Here is a 17,223-nt window from a genome sequence, read left to right as displayed (position 1 = left end):
TCCATATTAATAGTCAAAGATTAGTCAAACTCGAATGTCATGATATATATTAAAATTTAAAGTTAAAAAATAATAATGTCAAGTGTCTACAATCAGCCATCATTGATCAAATATCATATGGGTCATCAAAAATATCATCGCCATCCATATTTGATGATCTGTATTGCAGTAAATTTGTGAATGAATGAATGTTTTTAATAACGCCATGAGGCCAAACAACCTATGCGACCCATGGGCAGCGAGCAAACAAAAAAGCATGCAAAGCCCAAAACACCGTGCCTAAATCTCCTTTTCATTTTGCATCTTGGATCTTCTACTGTGCATCTTGATCAAGAAATCTTGTTCAAACAAATTACTCGTGTTGTTCATTTTTAGCATCTCAATATAATTGATCCAAATATCCTTGTAAGTTGAACACTCCATGATGTAATGTTTGTCTCCACCACTCTTGAGTACAATAACTACACCTTCTATCTACCCAATCCTCTTTTGGTATCATCCATCGTCCGGTTTCACATCTAAGTTGATGTGAACTAGTTCTTATATGAGCAATTAACATTTTTTCTTTCCATTTTTTTTCCATTCCTATGTAGTTTTTTTGTGTATGGGCGTATGTGGGATTAAAATGTTTGATATAGTGTTCCTTTTTCCTCCCAAGTTGCCCTTTCCACATGCTTTCTTTGAGTTTTCCTTGCACGTACTTTTTTATTTACCCAATTGTTATTTGGGCATTATCTTATTCTAATATCCCATTTGATTTTTTGTTTCGTCCACGTGCTCTTCCTTATGTCTAATTTCTCTTCAGCAACCATTTTTGGCCAGCGATAAAATATTGATCGCAAGAGATTGTAGGTGCATGTATTTATAATCATTAAATTACCACCAACAATGAGCATTGACCATATACTTGTCTCAAAGAGTGTCAAGACAACAATCATTGGAGCATGCAAAACCCATGAACTCAGCCCTCACTGCATCCCGCATGTCACAACCTAAAAAGAGTCTATGAAGTGCTGCCTTGTACCTTAGAACTATAATATTTGGGACTCAATGCAAAGGCAAGATGAAGTGGAGTGGTCACTTTGTTCCATCTCTCTACTATGATTTGGTGTGTTTCTTTGAAGAATTTTTCTTCAAGATCTTTCTCTTTTGGATTTATGATGACTTTCATCTTCTCAATCATTCAGTCGATGCCATCATATGCCTCACCCAAACAAGGCTTATTCGTGTCGGTATAACAGATCATGCTCAATATGGGCTTAGTGAAACTGAGAAGATACTCAACATGATCCCACCAAACGTCATCTAGGACCATTTTGTTAACCTTTATTGCCCCCATAGTCTTAGATTGTCTCCATTTGGACACAATTTGTGTTGATTACCATGTTAGAAAGTGCCTTATGAACTTTCATAGGTCATCTTATCACAATTGTGCTGGAGGCAAAACGGGTCTTAGCAACCTATTTGAAAATTAAAAAAATAAAAATAAAAATTTACAAATACTAAAATCAAAACAAAATTAAATAATTTACTAAAGTGAAACATTTATTATTTAACTTACCTTCAACAACTCCAATCTTGAGAATGTTCTAAATATGCCTTGTGACATATGGTAGTTGGTGACAAACATTTGGATCTCTTTAGCCTCAAGATACACACCTATTTGATCTAATCAATTTTGGTGCCAATTTATTGTAGCATTAGGTTGAGGGAGTGGACAGCATAAGGTGTCCAAAAAATTTGTGAATAATGTTCCTCAACCAATAACCCATCAGCTCTACAATTTTTGGTATTGTCATAACTGGCACAATATTTCAAGGACCCACTTCATCAATGGCTTGACAAAGAATGTTAGCAATAAATGCACTATCCTTCACCTCTCCATCACAATCCATTTCTTTCGAAAACATTGCCCCTTTAGGGGATAGTGCAATATCAGTGATCAATGGCCCATTTTTTGCCTCTTTTCATCCATCAGAAACAATGGATATCCTTGTTTCGATCCACAAATCCCTTATGGGCCTCAAGGAGTCTTCTAAAAATTTCACCTCTCTATCACATAAGGTGTTATACACCTTTTCAAAACTTGGGCCCTTGTAGCTTTTTGGAGCCTCATTAATTGATTTTACCATTGTTTGCCAATATGGTGAGAGAATAACATTGAATGCTAATCCATCTCACTATGTCTTGATCGACAAATCTCTCTAGACTTGTTATAAAATGCCCTTTGATCTCTTATGTGTGGAGGCCACAAGTTCTTCAGGTATGGACAAAAACGGATGGCTCTATATAGGTTCAAAATAAGAAGGTTGTGGAGGGGGCTTCATCCCTTTCGATCCTTTCTTTAGCAGAGGATGATTTTGATTTGATTTACACCCTAGTACTTGGTCTGCTTTTTCCCAAGACTACTTCATCTGGAAGGGCTTTATCATTTGGGCCTAGTCTGCCTAGACAAAATTTGATGCCCTGTCCAAGGAGCCTACACAAATGGCCTTACACTTGACTGCATGAGCTCAAATATCGAAATATACAATGTTTATAAATCCAAACATAACTCCACCACTTGGAAGTTGTTGTACCATTTCAACATATGAAGAAATATTCCTCTACGATCTACATGACAAAAAACAACACTTGCAAATGTGTAGGAATAGCACAATAACTAGCTTGGAGCGTTCAATGATCAATCTTCAACTCTATTTATGATTTGTGCAATGCTATGTTACCCTGAGTTTCCAAGACAGGGATGGTAAGGGACGGGGGTATGCGTTTCGGAGACTATGATTTTTTTTGCCAATTTTGGGGACGGCTAGGGGACGACTATATAAAAATAGGGAAATTTAAAATATTCATATGAAACCATGGATAAATCATGTGCATATACATTATAGAACCTTAACATATAAGAACTAGCAGAGTTCTTTTGCCAAATTTGTGTTAAATTGAGAGTCAAAGTCAAATTGTTTATAGAATTCATTGTCAAAATTCACTGTCAATATGCAGAATTTATGGGGACGTCCCCTAAGAGTCCCCTGTCCTCGGGACATCCCCAAGATGGGGACACCTGAAAAAAAACCCATGGATGTGTCCCCGGGTAACGTAGGTGCAATGGCAAGCAAGAAATTAAGTTTAGCAATGGAGGAAAATAGTTTTTTTTTTCATTCACAATATGAAAAATGAGGTTGATTTTTCCCTTTATATATTTTGTGTGGCATAAATTAGGGTTGGGAGGTGAAATGACCTTTTAGCAACAAAAACAATTTAAAAAGGAAAAAAAAATTATAAATTGGTCAAATTTTTCGGATTGCTGCATTGGAGGGTGAAATAAATCTCGAGTTCGTCCAAGTCAGACCAATAGCATTGGGGGGGAACCCTTTTTGGACCCACAATAAATTGGACTTACACTACAAACTGGGTTTGAACCAGACTAGGACCTAGTTGCAAATCCTTGTGGATCAATAACTTAGAATTTGATGATTTGTAGTTATGGCTACCTTTAGTTTTAGAATGCTATGCAACAAGTTTGTTACCATTTTAGGTGCTATAGTTTGTAACACTTGCCTTACAATAGCCTTGTTTAAAATAAATGTGCTCATCATTGTTGCTTTTGTATGGGATTGCTACCTTTCTTTATTCATTTACTTCCTAGCTTTTTCTTTTTCTTTGACCAACCTTTGCATCTTTGTTGGTGGGTCTAGGAAGTCTTATTTGTTTGACATCTTGTTAATGCTATTACTTTGCCCTTATTAGCTTCATCAATCATATCTACATTATTTGCTTCAAATAGTTACCATCTAAGTCACAACATTCGCCAAACTTCAACTATGAAATTGGAATTTTGTTGAATTTCAAATATTTCTATAAGCTTCGTTAAAGTTTGGGCTTTTTTTCATATGGAAAAATGCGTCAGCCTTTTCCATTAGAGTATATTTTTTAAAAGTGATTTTTAAGGGTTTTGAAAAATATTTTCTACAACTTTCAATCCAGTTTTAAATAAAATGTTGTTTGTGGCTCTAAAAACACATCTGAATCTTCCCTACATAACTTCCCTTATTGTTTTCACCACGATTTTCGCTTCCTTGATCATTTCCACCAGGATTTTCACTTCCCTGATCATTTCCGACACAATTTTCAGCCAGGAGTCTATGAACTGACTAGCAGAGGCAAGTTAGGCGCGTTCTTTCCTTGTCTATTTGTTTTTATTTGTCTTTTATAAGGTTTTTTTATCTATAGAATTTCAATATAGTTTATAATATTATATTTATTAATATATGTTATAAATTATAAATTAAGTTATATTAAAAATTGTTATATTTATTAAAATATATTATTAAAAATTAAAAATTCTAAGTTTTAAAATGTTATATTTAATTAAGTATATACTTTGTATATTATATTAAAAAACTATTGTATTAAATTAAATATAATTATATTATATTATGTTGTTATGAACTTTGATGTTTAATAATATAAATATAAACACCAAATAAATATATATATAAATATAAACTGTTATATGTTGTATTTTTATTTTTAAATAATATGTATTTATAAATTTATTGTTTGCAAATGACAAATCTTATTTTATTTAGTTGTTTTGTGGATATATTAATCAAATTTATATAAGGCAAATTTAATGTCAAATTTTTTACCTTGCTGAATTTCATCCAAATTTTATTGTTGTCGAACTCAAATTCAAATTTGAACCTTGTGACTTAGGTAACCATCTCCATGATTAGTGGGCCCACATCATTGGTAGAAAAGATTGGGAATGCTTTCTTTGGTGGGGCAATTTCTTGCTAAATGACCCCACTTATTACACTTCTAACAATTTGCAATTAGTGGAGTTTGGGCATTGTATTCTATTTGTGTTCTAACTCCACCTTTGTTTTGGCATGTGTTGTTCCATTATCCACTAGGTAATTGCACTTTATTTTTTTGTTGCTTCTCTTGAGTGGTAAAGAAAAATGGGGATGTCTTGCTTAGGAGTTAGTACAGCAAAGGTCTTCACTTTTGTTGGAGTGGGATGATGTCTTGCTTTCTCTCTCAATGCCCATCACCTACTTGTATGCATCCTCGTGGATAATGATTGATGAATAGTGGAAAATAGGGATGATTAATGGTGGAAAAGGAGAAAATGAAGGAGGTACTATTTTAGCCCATCAATTGGTTCCTTCTCCAATTTGCTTAGTTATTCCTTGTTGTTAATGGTTTGCACTTTTTTTTGGTTACCTTGTTAGGTATTATAAATTTGGCAACAATCTCATTGTTGTCACTAAAGAGTTTCAACTCTAGTTCAAATGCCTTAGTCTATACCATATGGCTTTTTTGGTACTTGAAATATTGGTATTTAATCGTGTCACTGATCTCAAGGTGGCTAGAAAAAATCTCACCCAATACCATTGATTTGCTTCTCAAATTGTTGTCCATGTGGTCTTCAAATCCATCTTCAATGCTCCATTGCACTATTGAAATTTTTTTAGCAAGTTTTGGTCAAGGCATTTCTTTCCTTCTTGGGCACTTCTGGAGATTCCAAGTTGTTGATGTTTTAGGGACCTTTGTAATCTAGATGGTAGATACCATTATTACCACCTTCAAGTTCTTCTCTTCACACCCCAACTGTCAATCTTGTTGTCATAAGCTTAGGTTCCTTTTTTACCAACAATTCGTTGATGCGTTGTAGATTGCTCTCACATGCCTTCCACTCTTCATCTGCCAAGAAGTCCTTAAACTCTATTTCGCTACAAGAACTCCTTTCATTGAGGGGGCTCAATTGACTTTAGTGATTTGGTTATTTCTTCCTCCAATTGAACTTTATCAGCAAGATCAGTGTACCCTTCTTCAGAAAGAGGAGTTGCCTAGCAACTTTGATCCACTCTTAGTATGCTCCCAAATGTTTGTAGTTGATTGGATACTCTTGTGTCTTCATTCCTAATTACAACCGCAACTCACACTTTTGTGTTTGGTGACGAGTTGGGAAAGATGATCAAGTAGTGTGCCCACACCTTCAGTCATTGCTAAATTATTCCAAATTGTCTCATGTGATACTTGTTTCCTTTCATCTTCTTTGTGAACGTGCACCCTTATTGATGTACCCAACAGATACCATAAATCCCTTGTGGGCCCCATAGTTATAGGACTCGCAGAGTCTAGCCCAGACTTGACGAGTCCCGAGGCGGGTCACCTCTACCAAGGCCAAAGGACCTTGGACTCGGGCTCGGCTGAGTCTAGCCGGGTCTGCACAAACTCGCTAAGGCTGTTAGACTCGGCAGACTTGTTGAGTCTCGAGCCCAGTACTCTGTCGCCCAGCAAGGTTAAAAAAAGCCAAAAACAATTGCCTAGACCCTGCAAGGGGCGCTGCCCCCAAACCCTCGTTGAATAATTTGGGGAGAAATTACGTCGATAAAAGGGTGGAAAATTTAACCTCCGAGTTTGATTAGGCTCCATATAACAACATAAAGCAATTCTTTCTGGTTTTACGAACAATTAAGATCTGCACTGCTGATTTGTCTGCAACATTCTTCACGTCTAGGGACATTCCTTCTCACACGGTATTGGATACTAACTGCATCATGAACTGCTTGCACAATGATTTCTTCACTTGTGGATACGCTTAAGCCACTACCAGGATTGAACCACACACATTGTTTCCAGTGATTGCACCATGCTAAACCACCTATTTAAGGAATCTAAGATTAGTTCTTCTAGTTAAACAACTAATTCTTTCTACCCAGATTCTTATACAACACACTGGAAAATAACAAAGTGGTATGTGTAAATTTAAATAAACAAAACATGCTCGTGCAATGACCATACATTCTACATGTACTTGAGATGATATTGAGTTCTCTAGTTACAATGCTCCTCTAAGCTTTAGACTTCTAGGCTCCTCTAGTCACAATGCTCCTCTGAAGTTTAAGGCTTAGAGGAGCATTGTAAATTTAAAAATTAAAATAGAATGTATTGGCTCCTCTAAGCCTTAGACTTCTAGGCTCTAGCTTTTATGTTGATACATGTTTTGAACTTTTGATGCCATGGATTTCATATTCCTTGAATTTTGTAGACATTTGACACTATTTATATTTATAATGTGTTATTTAGTTTAGCTTATTTCCTTCAGCTCAAGCCTAAAATTTGCGTTTATTTATTCAAAAATGCATGAAAAAAGTTTAAAATCATTAAAAATCTTTGAATTTCTTGGGTTTTTCAATTTGCCGAGTCCAGGTGCCGAGTCTAAGTCCGAGTCAAAAATCAGCTTGTCGAGTCCGAGCCGAGTCCGTGTCTTGTAACTATGCTTGTGAGACCATTCTCTCTTTCATGATTATATTCCACTGCTTTCTTAACTGGTCCCATTTATAATTGCCATAAATCCAACCTGACCTCATAAAGGTAACAATGCCAATATCTACTCTATCTGACAAGACTAACAATTGCATAAATGAACTGGAAACACAATGCATACCAGATTGAGTAACATATTTATAATAGTCAAGGTTTCATTCAGATCTCCTTTGCATATAGATAGACCAGAGATTATACACATTCTTTGTCTATGAGAGTGCAATTGAAAAGGGGGCCAATGGTTGTTGGTCAAGACAAGTATGTTGGAACCACTACAACTAATAAGAAATAATCAACCAAAGCTGACAAGTACTAACAAAATAGTTGCTTACTAACTAAACATTCAATCTGGTACATACCTATCAGTGCAGCTGAAAAGATCTCTAAAATCGACCAATCCTCTCCAAATCACACAATAGTGCCTGTAAATGATAAGACATTGGCCGTACAGGCATTGATCATTTTCATTCTCTTCATAATCTTTATTCACAGAGTTATTAGGATTAGTTATTTCCTTTCAGGTTCATATTGGTCTTTGGAGTTTATAACATGGTATTTGTTTTGGAAAGTTATGCTATATTTGTGAAGAGACTGTAACCTAGGTTTATCATCTGTTGTATTGAGATCCGGAACTGCAAACTTCAGTGAGCTAGCATGAAGGATAGTGAAAAATAAGTGGATTATATTCATGCACAGGATGTAGCTTGCTTTTGTGGTTTGAGTTTCTTATTTCTTTCTCTTGTTGGATCTTTAGGGGAACCCCTGTTGGTTTTGCAAAGCCTAAATCATAGGGGAGCTACCTATTGTGGCTAGATTAACTTGCAGTTTGATTATAAGCTTTGCCATAGTGCTTGACTTGACATTTTTCTAGTGAATGTTTTTGTAGAATTAGAGGGTGAAGTTTAGAGCACCAATAGACTCAAATATTTCCATAGGAAGCTTTGGGTTGTCACTAATTCTAACAGATGGTGAAACTTTTGTTGAGCACCCGATGGATCCCTAAATGAAGATTACTACTGACACAATTGAAGCAGAGGGAAGTGATGCAAGCTAGCGACCTAAAAGAAGTGAGAATAGAAGAGCTCATGCTGTACCTCTTGTCCTAGGTGCAAAAGCCTTAAAAGGTCAAGTGTTGTGACCAGGCATGATGATGGCAGCTTTGTAGTTGATCTCCTCCAATCTAAATAAGAAATCATGTGCTAAATTGAACATAATGCTCTGGACATCCTTAATGGGGCTGTATGTGCATTGTGCTTTTTACTTGGATGGTTAGAATGATTCACTATCTTTTGTAGTTGTGCAACAGTTGTTAGTTGTTACATAACAAATCTTTAGATGTTGTGCAACAGTCCTTAGTTGTTGCATTACAAGTTTTCTGTAGCTACACATCAATTCCCTATTGTTGAAGAACAAGTGAGTCACAAAAATGATAGAAGTTCTCATTGTGTGGAAGCAGTTCTTAGGGATTTCAACAGTAATGATTTCTGGTCGAAGCTAATTTTTCTTTAATTCCAAAGCACCTTTGTTGAAGGATTGATGTTCAAACTTTTGTTAGTATTTTCTAATTTTTTATATGCAAGGGAGTGGACCCTATTCACAATTTATGTATAAAAAAATAATCGAATAAAGTAAAATTAAATAGAAACAAAATACCATAGCAGCTTAGCATAAGACATTTAGAATGAACGCATGATAACAAAAAAAACAAAAAACTGGAAATTATTTACAGTTACATACCTTTGAAATGCCATTGAATAAGAATCACCTGCAAACTCTTTCCATACACAACTCTCCCACCACTACTAAAAAAATAGTGGAAAATTCAAAATAACCAAAAAAATGAGCACTTTTTGAATTGAACAGTCTGAGTTTTCAATTGTAAATTGCGAGTTTATGTCAAGTATTGATGAGTTTTTCCCAAGCTATATAAGTGAGTTATTTAGAAAAACTCAGGGCTGTGTTATTGTGTAATTTACGAGCCATTTCAAATTGCAATTCCTGCACATTTTGCATCTATTCCTAGCACTGATAAGATTGAATTCACATTGCAAGGCACCTGGACTTCTATTAGATCACCGACTTTAGTGCTCGTCACGACCAGTGTGATTGGATAATTTTGATAACCTATTAGATGAGCCTGTCAGCACTCAAAATATTGTTGGTGCATGTTAGGCTATAAAAATGTAATCTTGGAGTTGCAGAAGCAAGAGGTTGATTTGCTTAAAGGGGAGGCACAACTCATAAAATTTATCATGTGACATTGAGGAAATGCTGACCATTGTTGGAACCATGCAACCTAACCTAGTTGATGCTCAAGCCCCTCAAGATCTTTGACCGATTCATGGCTAAAGGCCTTGAGCAACATCATTCATATTCCTTAGCTGCTTGAATAACACCGAAGAACTAGAAGAAAGGGAGCACACAACACACATAGAGAAAGCTGCAGTGGCATGCCAAGTCAGGAAATACAATGAAGAAGCTTCAAGGACTTAGTGCACAAGCTTGAACTGCATATATATGTTTGATGAATCCTGATTGTATTATCTACAAAATGTCAGATGACAAGAAAGAAAAGGTTGATAAGTGGCACGTCTCCAATCCAATGCCCAAGGTTCTCAAAAAACTCTAGAAAATGTGAAGCTTAACTTCATCAACAGAATAACTGCTGCCATTGACAAATGTACTAAAAACAGAACACAACGTGTTGCTACTGCACATGAGCACAACAAAGATGTTGCCAAAGCAAAGTTATATGTACAGGCATAAAGAACCTAGATGCAGCAAAGAGTGATGTAGGAATAGATGGAGCTAATCTCAGGGGCCTTTTTAGCAAAATTCCTGGAAGTACTAGAGGGCTGTGAAACCTTTCCCAGCGATGGACAAGCTGAATAGCTCTAAGGAAAATGTTAGCATCACATTTTTTTGTTTTTGACCAAGGCATAGGAGCCCAACAGTGATGACCTTCCATGAGGGTTGAGCAACATGGTACATTTTGTGTTGGTGACATCAGAATGCCATGGTGGATTTAGGATTTATTCAAGACTGGTGTAGTGATTATGTTGGGTGTAATTGTCTTCCAGATTTGTAGTATGTTTCCCTGACAGGAGACCTTTGGTAATTTATATATAGATGTAACCACTTAATTAGAACGTGGTGGTTGTTATTGATGTCATTAAAGTTTTAAACATATCATTGTAGATGCAATCCAATATTTTATTAATTAATACAATATTGGTTCAGTTCTATTTCTTTAAGACTTGTGCCATGTGTTACTTGTGTATTTTGCTTCATCTATAAGTATGTGATATGAGTTGGTTTTATTTGTTCTTCATATCATTTCAATAAGAGGTTATATTTTGTCTCTTACTAAGAATGCACGAGGACATGGTAAATCAGTTTGCCCTTCAGGTGAGCATTTCTTCTTGGAGTGCTATATTGGCCATTGGGTGACTATCAGTGCGTTGACTGTTCTAGTTAGCATGACAGTTATAGAAAATGATCAACATTTTTTAAGATGTGTTAGGTGAATCAATAGAACAGATGTATGAAAAATAATCTAAAAGATTGGAATTTTAATAATTTCAAAAATAATTTTCAAGAGAAGAAAGACCTGGAAGGAAAAATAGAAGATCTCAACTCCAAAATGCAAGAGGTAGGTTTGGAATGGTGCCATATAGGGTAAGGAAACCTATGCTAGTAAAGAGATCTATTGGCACCAAAAGTGAGATAAACATGGTTGAAAGAGGCAGATTAAGAACACTGATTCTTTTCGCCAATAAATTTTAGTAATGAAGATAAGTGGCATAAGCTCCATTTCCTTCTCTAAAGGTATCAGTATGATTGTGAAATTCAACACTTTTTAGTTTCAAGTTTTAATCAAAATTGTTCATATACCTGCAGGCTTGAACTATAATTGTGAAATTCAGCACTTTCGAGTTTCAAGTTTTCAACAATTTTAGGCTTCACCATAGAAAGGAATCAAGGATATTAAATTGTGAAAACTACAGCCTGCAAAGAAAGGAATCCAGCAAACATTATGAAAAATTCTTAAAATTGTTTGAAACTTTGGAAGTGACTGCTGATTAATTTTAAGTCACAGACATATTACATATTTGCATTTTCTACAATTTTCAGAATATAGTCATTTGAAAGTGACTAGTAAATTTTTTGGATAAAGTCATTTGAAAGTGATAGATAAATTCCAAAGAAAACTTGCATATTTGTATGCCCTAAGTTGCTTCAATTGTCACCCCAAATGCAAAAAAACTATGTATTCTCATGCCCAAAATGCAAAAATCACAAATGTTTTCAACTTTAGGTGGCTAAAATGATTACAACGATTTTTTGAGAAGTTTTATACCAAAAAATGTTGTGAGTTTTTGAAGAATCTGCTGACGAGATACTTGCTGCAGGTTTTGACTCACGAGTTTCATGAGTACTCTGCAAGTTTTGCATATATGAGATGACATCACTCAATCATACTTTTGCATTTCATATCATAATTCACAATTGAGTATAAATAGAGTTGGCCTGTTAAGGGCCTATAAGTGAAACAAATGATCTTTATCAAATTCATGGTTATGTGGTCATGGTTACACTCATAGAAAATCTTAAGCTGTATTCAAGAGAAAGGGATCACCAAATGGGAAACCACAATGCTTAAACGAGCCAATTGAGAATGGGCTTGCATAATGACTGAGGGAAGCACTGAGAATCTCAATTTCTGACTATGGTAGTGACATAATCAGATTTTTACAAACAATAAGTAGTAAAACTACTAGGATTTCACTGATTAATTGCTTATGCTTTCTTTCCTCTAATTTTATTTTTCTTTTGGTTTTAGTGTGAAAACCTCCACTGAATTAAAAAATGCTGATAGCAACTAAAATTTAAGGAAATTAAAATTTTGAATTTCTACATTTTAAGTCATCTCAAAAAAATCTCTGAGTTGACTGCAAGGTGCAAAGAAAGTCTCAAACAAAAATGTCCTGATTAGCTGATTTCCAATTAAGTATTTATAGTTTAATTGATTGTTTCAAATCTGAGGCTGACAATACCTCGTGTAATACAAAAATGATTGCATTAAATTGGAAATGTTAAATATACAAAAATTGAAAGGATGTTAATAAGCATGCTTCCTGCTCCTTGATTTCAGCCAGCTGTTTGTTTTACTTTAGCCGATACTTTGTGAAGAAGTTCAGAAAAATAGTAAAAGACATGGAAGTATGAATTGATCATATTGATGGGGAAGGTGCATAAATTGACACTAATTAATTTTTGGACTCCTTGAAATCCATCCTAATAAAATCCAAAATGAGGAAGTGAAAAGAGGCTAACTTTGCTAGTCAAATCTCATGGATCACAAATTCAAACAATCAAGTGGTGAAATTACATAAGCAACTCAAAGAATTTCAGCTATATTTTATTGAAATGCCCCCAATTCTTGGTACCACAACTTTTAATCTGTAATTCGCTTCTTTCCTCTAGGCACTGGTTGAAACTGTCTGCTCCTTTCTGTCAATATTCAAGGAAATTACATTTGAAAGATCAGCTTGTGCAAGTTGTTAAATAATGTAACAGCAAAGTATATCTGGGAAAAGACTATCAGAAAGAAGCTTATGCAATATTGGCTGTAACTTATTGTAACCAATTATTGTGTTTCTTAATTGTTTTTTGTTTTGTAGGACTGCATCAACCGAATATTTGCCTTGGAAAAAATGGGTAAGTGAGCATTACAATAGGTACTCTAGTAACATACTGAAATTTCATTGTGGAAAACGTACACGTTCCAAATTTACCTCTGTTTTATTAACTAGGATATTAGTTGTAAGGAAAAGAAAGAAATTCTTACACTTTAAGAAGGTGAAATTTTTTCAGGTCGTCTCTATGGAGTTATGGATGATAGAGGCAAATACATATATATTTCTTTAGAGGAAATGAAGGTTGTTGCAGACTACATCAAGAGACAGGGGAGGGTAAGCATTGCTCATTTGGCGAGTAAATCAAATGAATTCATTGCTCTGGAGCCAGAGTTGGATCTTGATAAAGTTCCTATGAAATTGAATGAAGATTACAATGTTAACAGTGAGTCAAACGCAATCACTGTTACATAACATTCATCTGGGATTATCATTACTCATCTGGATATTTGTGAGGCTGAAATTATCTCCCAAAGTCATTTGCATGTTTCGGACCTTTGTACTTAAGGTCTACATTAGAAACTTTGTGCAATGTACTATGGATTCATTCATCATCAAAGTCAACTACATATAAGTTAAAAGGGGATCAACACAGACAGTCTGCAGCAGTTGCAACTTTGTCAAAATTCATTTTGTTGTGTATGCACACTTCAAATGTTACTCTAGCTATGTTTTTTACCTTGTCTGAAAAAATGTATTTGGAACTGTGCCATGCCGTGCCATGGAGCTAACACATGATTATCATCAAGAGCATAGTTGCAAGACTCTGCGAGTACTTGCAAAATTTGCGATCCAAATCAATGGTAACTTGCTGAAAAATTTGTTTCTGGTTTTTTTAAAAACTCACAGCAACTTTTGCATGAGATGTCATCAAATACTCAAAAATTTGTGATTTAGGCATTAAAACTTATCCAAATCTTTTCGAAACCTTTTTAACTTCTTTTCTACCAAACATTAAAATTTTAATGTGATTTCAAGCATTTTCAGGACACGATTGAGGATGACTGGCAACTTAGGGTACATGACTAGAAGCACAATATGAGAGGTTTTCTTGTGCCTTTTATCTGCTTGGCCCTTGCATGAAAATGGTAAGCTGATTTGCAAGCATTAACAATTTCTTTCTTAGTGCTTGCAAATCAGCTTACCATTATATTTTGATAAATAATAATCATTATTATTCTTGTTACTAGATTTATGGCTATACTTTGCTTGTGGTAGATCGATGGTCGATAATATGATATTTGTTGAAATCTACATTTGATGGTTGATTTTCGTTGGGAGGATGAAAAACAATATTTCTCATATGACACTTATTATGATACTCTGGATTTGATGGTTCATATGTATTCAAGGTTGAACCCTTTTTATGGTCATGATATGTATCAAACTCTAGTTTGATTTATGTTCTATAGATTTATTAATGTGTTTTTGAAGAATATGTTTAAAAATTTATGTATTTTCAAATGTTTGATAAATTTGTCAAGTTTTTCCCTAAGTTTTTGTTTAGTCTCGAGTTTTTAAATTTTTGGGGCTTACTGAGTAAATATATTATCGAGTTTGAGTGTTTCAACTATGGCCTCGACCATTCCGCCCTTATTATGTACATTTTATAGAATGATGGGTGTAAGTTCATGATACAAGATGGAGGAGAAAGAACCTACTTTAGGACCATATGAGTTAAAAGGTAATGGAGAAAAATGTGAATTTATTAGTGTACACAAATTTAGAAGCTCTGACTTGGAAAGCTTTGTATAATATCTAACATAAGGGCTTCTATCCTAGCCACTCATTATATCTTTAACTATCTAAGAAGCTTGACATGAGAGGCACATAAATAAACATGACGTGCGTAGATGTCAACTCTATAATTCATGACTAATTAACACAAGCATATTAATGCTAACAAAGAGTCGCTCATTATATTGATAATTTTAATTGCAATTTTCTATAATTCTCAAATTTACAACTTCCAACAAAATTCAATCTTGTTAGTTGAAAATCCTGTACACCTGGAGGATGTACAAAATTGTGGTTTCAGCCACAACGTGTGAGTATGATACTCTCCTAATTAAGGGAAGGCTCCCCCTATCTATAAACTATTCTTAAACTAAAAACAGGGAAGACAACAGTTTTTTCTTCTTCCTTCAGGAAAAACTATATATTTTTTTCTTCACAGAAAAGTGATAGCAACTAAAAATAACAACAGTAACAAGTTATAAAACAAAGTGAGAGAAAGGAAATGAAGTTTCTTGAAAGCACAAAGACTTCCGTCACTTCCTTTGGGACGGTACAACAATATCAAGCTCAAAGTCTTGAATATGTGAAATCCTATCTACCATTTTCTATATTAATGATAACAAGAACAAAGTATGACAACACAATATCTGAAACATATTATTCTTCTCTACATGAAACAACAAAAACTAGTGTGAGCTCAAAGTCTCCCAACTATTCCTTATCACAAAATTTAGTTCTATTTTCTTTCAAGAACAAGTGTAGACACAAAGTCCTACAACTTCTCTCAACAAAATATCTACTCTTAACTGATATTAATCTCCAATACTTGCAACACAAAGTCTACAAATCAAATTTGATTAAGCTCTTATAGAAACACTAGCAAGAAAGATAATATGAACATAAACTCAAAATATTTAGCACAAAGTCTCAATCCTTGAGCAATCTTCTTCTATTTCTTTCAACTTCAATTTACACATAAAAAACACAATCTTTTTTGTTGTAAATTTAGCAGAGTTTACTTGCTTGCTTTCGAAAGATCCATTTTACAAAAGACCCTCTCAAGTATTTATAGGAGAGGAGTCTTGAGAAAAAGGTGGGAAGATCTCAACTAACTTGAGAAATTCTCTCAACTACCATGACTTATTCAACTACTAAGACTTATTCAAAATTACAAGTCCTATTCTAAATTGACTTTTAATTAGCAAACTTGTAATTACAAAAATGCAAGTAACGACTTAGCTTGCAATTTACAAAATTGTTTTTACAAGTAAGCTTGTCAAAAAGGAAACTACAATACTAAAATCACAAATTTGAGACTACAACTAAGTGTTGAAAAACACTTATGTTACAACATGTTTGGCCATGAACCCTTCCAACTTCTAGATGATCATTTGCAGTTCGTCGAGATTCGGTTCATGAGTATTCTTCGCAACGATCATGGTTTTCACAATAACAACGCTGCAATGAAGGATTGTAATGTTGTTCTTCTCAAGAGAAGACTAAATTTCCTGGAATAAGATTTGGTATTTCACCAAAGCTTGAATCGATACAGCTGAAAATTGTTCATTCCTCCATTCATGATGAATCTTCATCTGTAGATCAAAGAGAACTTCTTCTGGCAACAATTCTCCATCCTGATCCATAATATTACAAGAGGTTTTCTCAAAATGAGAAACATCTTGCAAAGCTTCAGTGCGTAATTTCATGGCATCATCAATATCCTCAATGAGTGACTTGAGAACGAGGACTTTGTTCTCCAAGAGTTCTTCGAATTCTAAATACATGACTCTGGAAGGAATAATGTCATTTTCTTGAAGAACATTCAACTTTTCTTGAGGCATCTTGTGCCAAACCATCAAATTGTCTTCAACTTTTTCTAGGTTTTGTTTGAAAACATCAAAAGCCTGGTTTAAATTTTCTTCAATGGTCTCCAACTTGACCATCATTTGGAACACATCTTTTAACACTTGGGTACATAAATCATGAAGCTGATCTACCCAAGAATCCAATGCTTGTACCTTTTGAGTAGCTCTTTCAACTCCTTGGATTGATTCTTTTGCATTTGACGAAGTTGAAGGATTATCCCCTTCATTAGAAGACTTGGTGATCTTTTGAATTGATGCAACAAGTTGCACATTTTCCTCTTCTAGCTTATTCTTCTTTGCTAGAAGTTCATCATACCGCTACACCAATGAGGCTAAAAAATGTTGAGCATCATGCTTGACCACTTCATGTGTTTGCTTGCCCAACTCCACCCTTGTGTTCCTGTAATCAGCAGGTTGCATCTCTTCATGTGGCTTGTTTACAATTGGCTCAACAATTTCAGCCACCTTCATTCTGTTACTATTAAATGTTACCCTTGAAATCATCTTAGCTCTTTTGGCAACCTTGGGTTTTGATTGCTTGAGATGTTGGAAATCAAAGATGTCAGGAGAGATTTCTTGCT

General features: G+C 34.7%; 1 protein-coding gene across 2 annotated transcripts in view; it reads left to right on the top strand.

Annotated features, from left to right (window-relative positions):
* Nucleotides 1-13,976, top strand: part of LOC131045320 (DDRGK domain-containing protein 1) — a 117,356-nt gene extending 103,380 nt beyond the window's left edge. For both annotated transcript variants that reach the window (XM_057978896.2, XM_057978895.2), the window contains 2 exons: nt 13,026-13,062; nt 13,219-13,976. In XM_057978896.2, coding sequence (XP_057834879.1) covers nt 13,026-13,062; nt 13,219-13,454 — 273 coding nt within the window. In that variant the 3' untranslated portion in view covers nt 13,455-13,976. The remainder of the gene's footprint in view (nt 1-13,025; nt 13,063-13,218) is intronic.
* The last annotated feature ends 3,247 nt before the right edge of the window (nt 13,977-17,223 follow it).

Source organism: Cryptomeria japonica, chromosome 8 (assembly GCF_030272615.1).
Source record: "Cryptomeria japonica chromosome 8, Sugi_1.0, whole genome shotgun sequence".
In the NCBI taxonomy this organism is placed as follows: Eukaryota; Viridiplantae; Streptophyta; class Pinopsida; order Cupressales; family Cupressaceae; genus Cryptomeria; species Cryptomeria japonica.
Note: the sequence above shows the minus strand (reverse complement) of the source record. Positions and strands in the feature narration are given on the sequence as shown.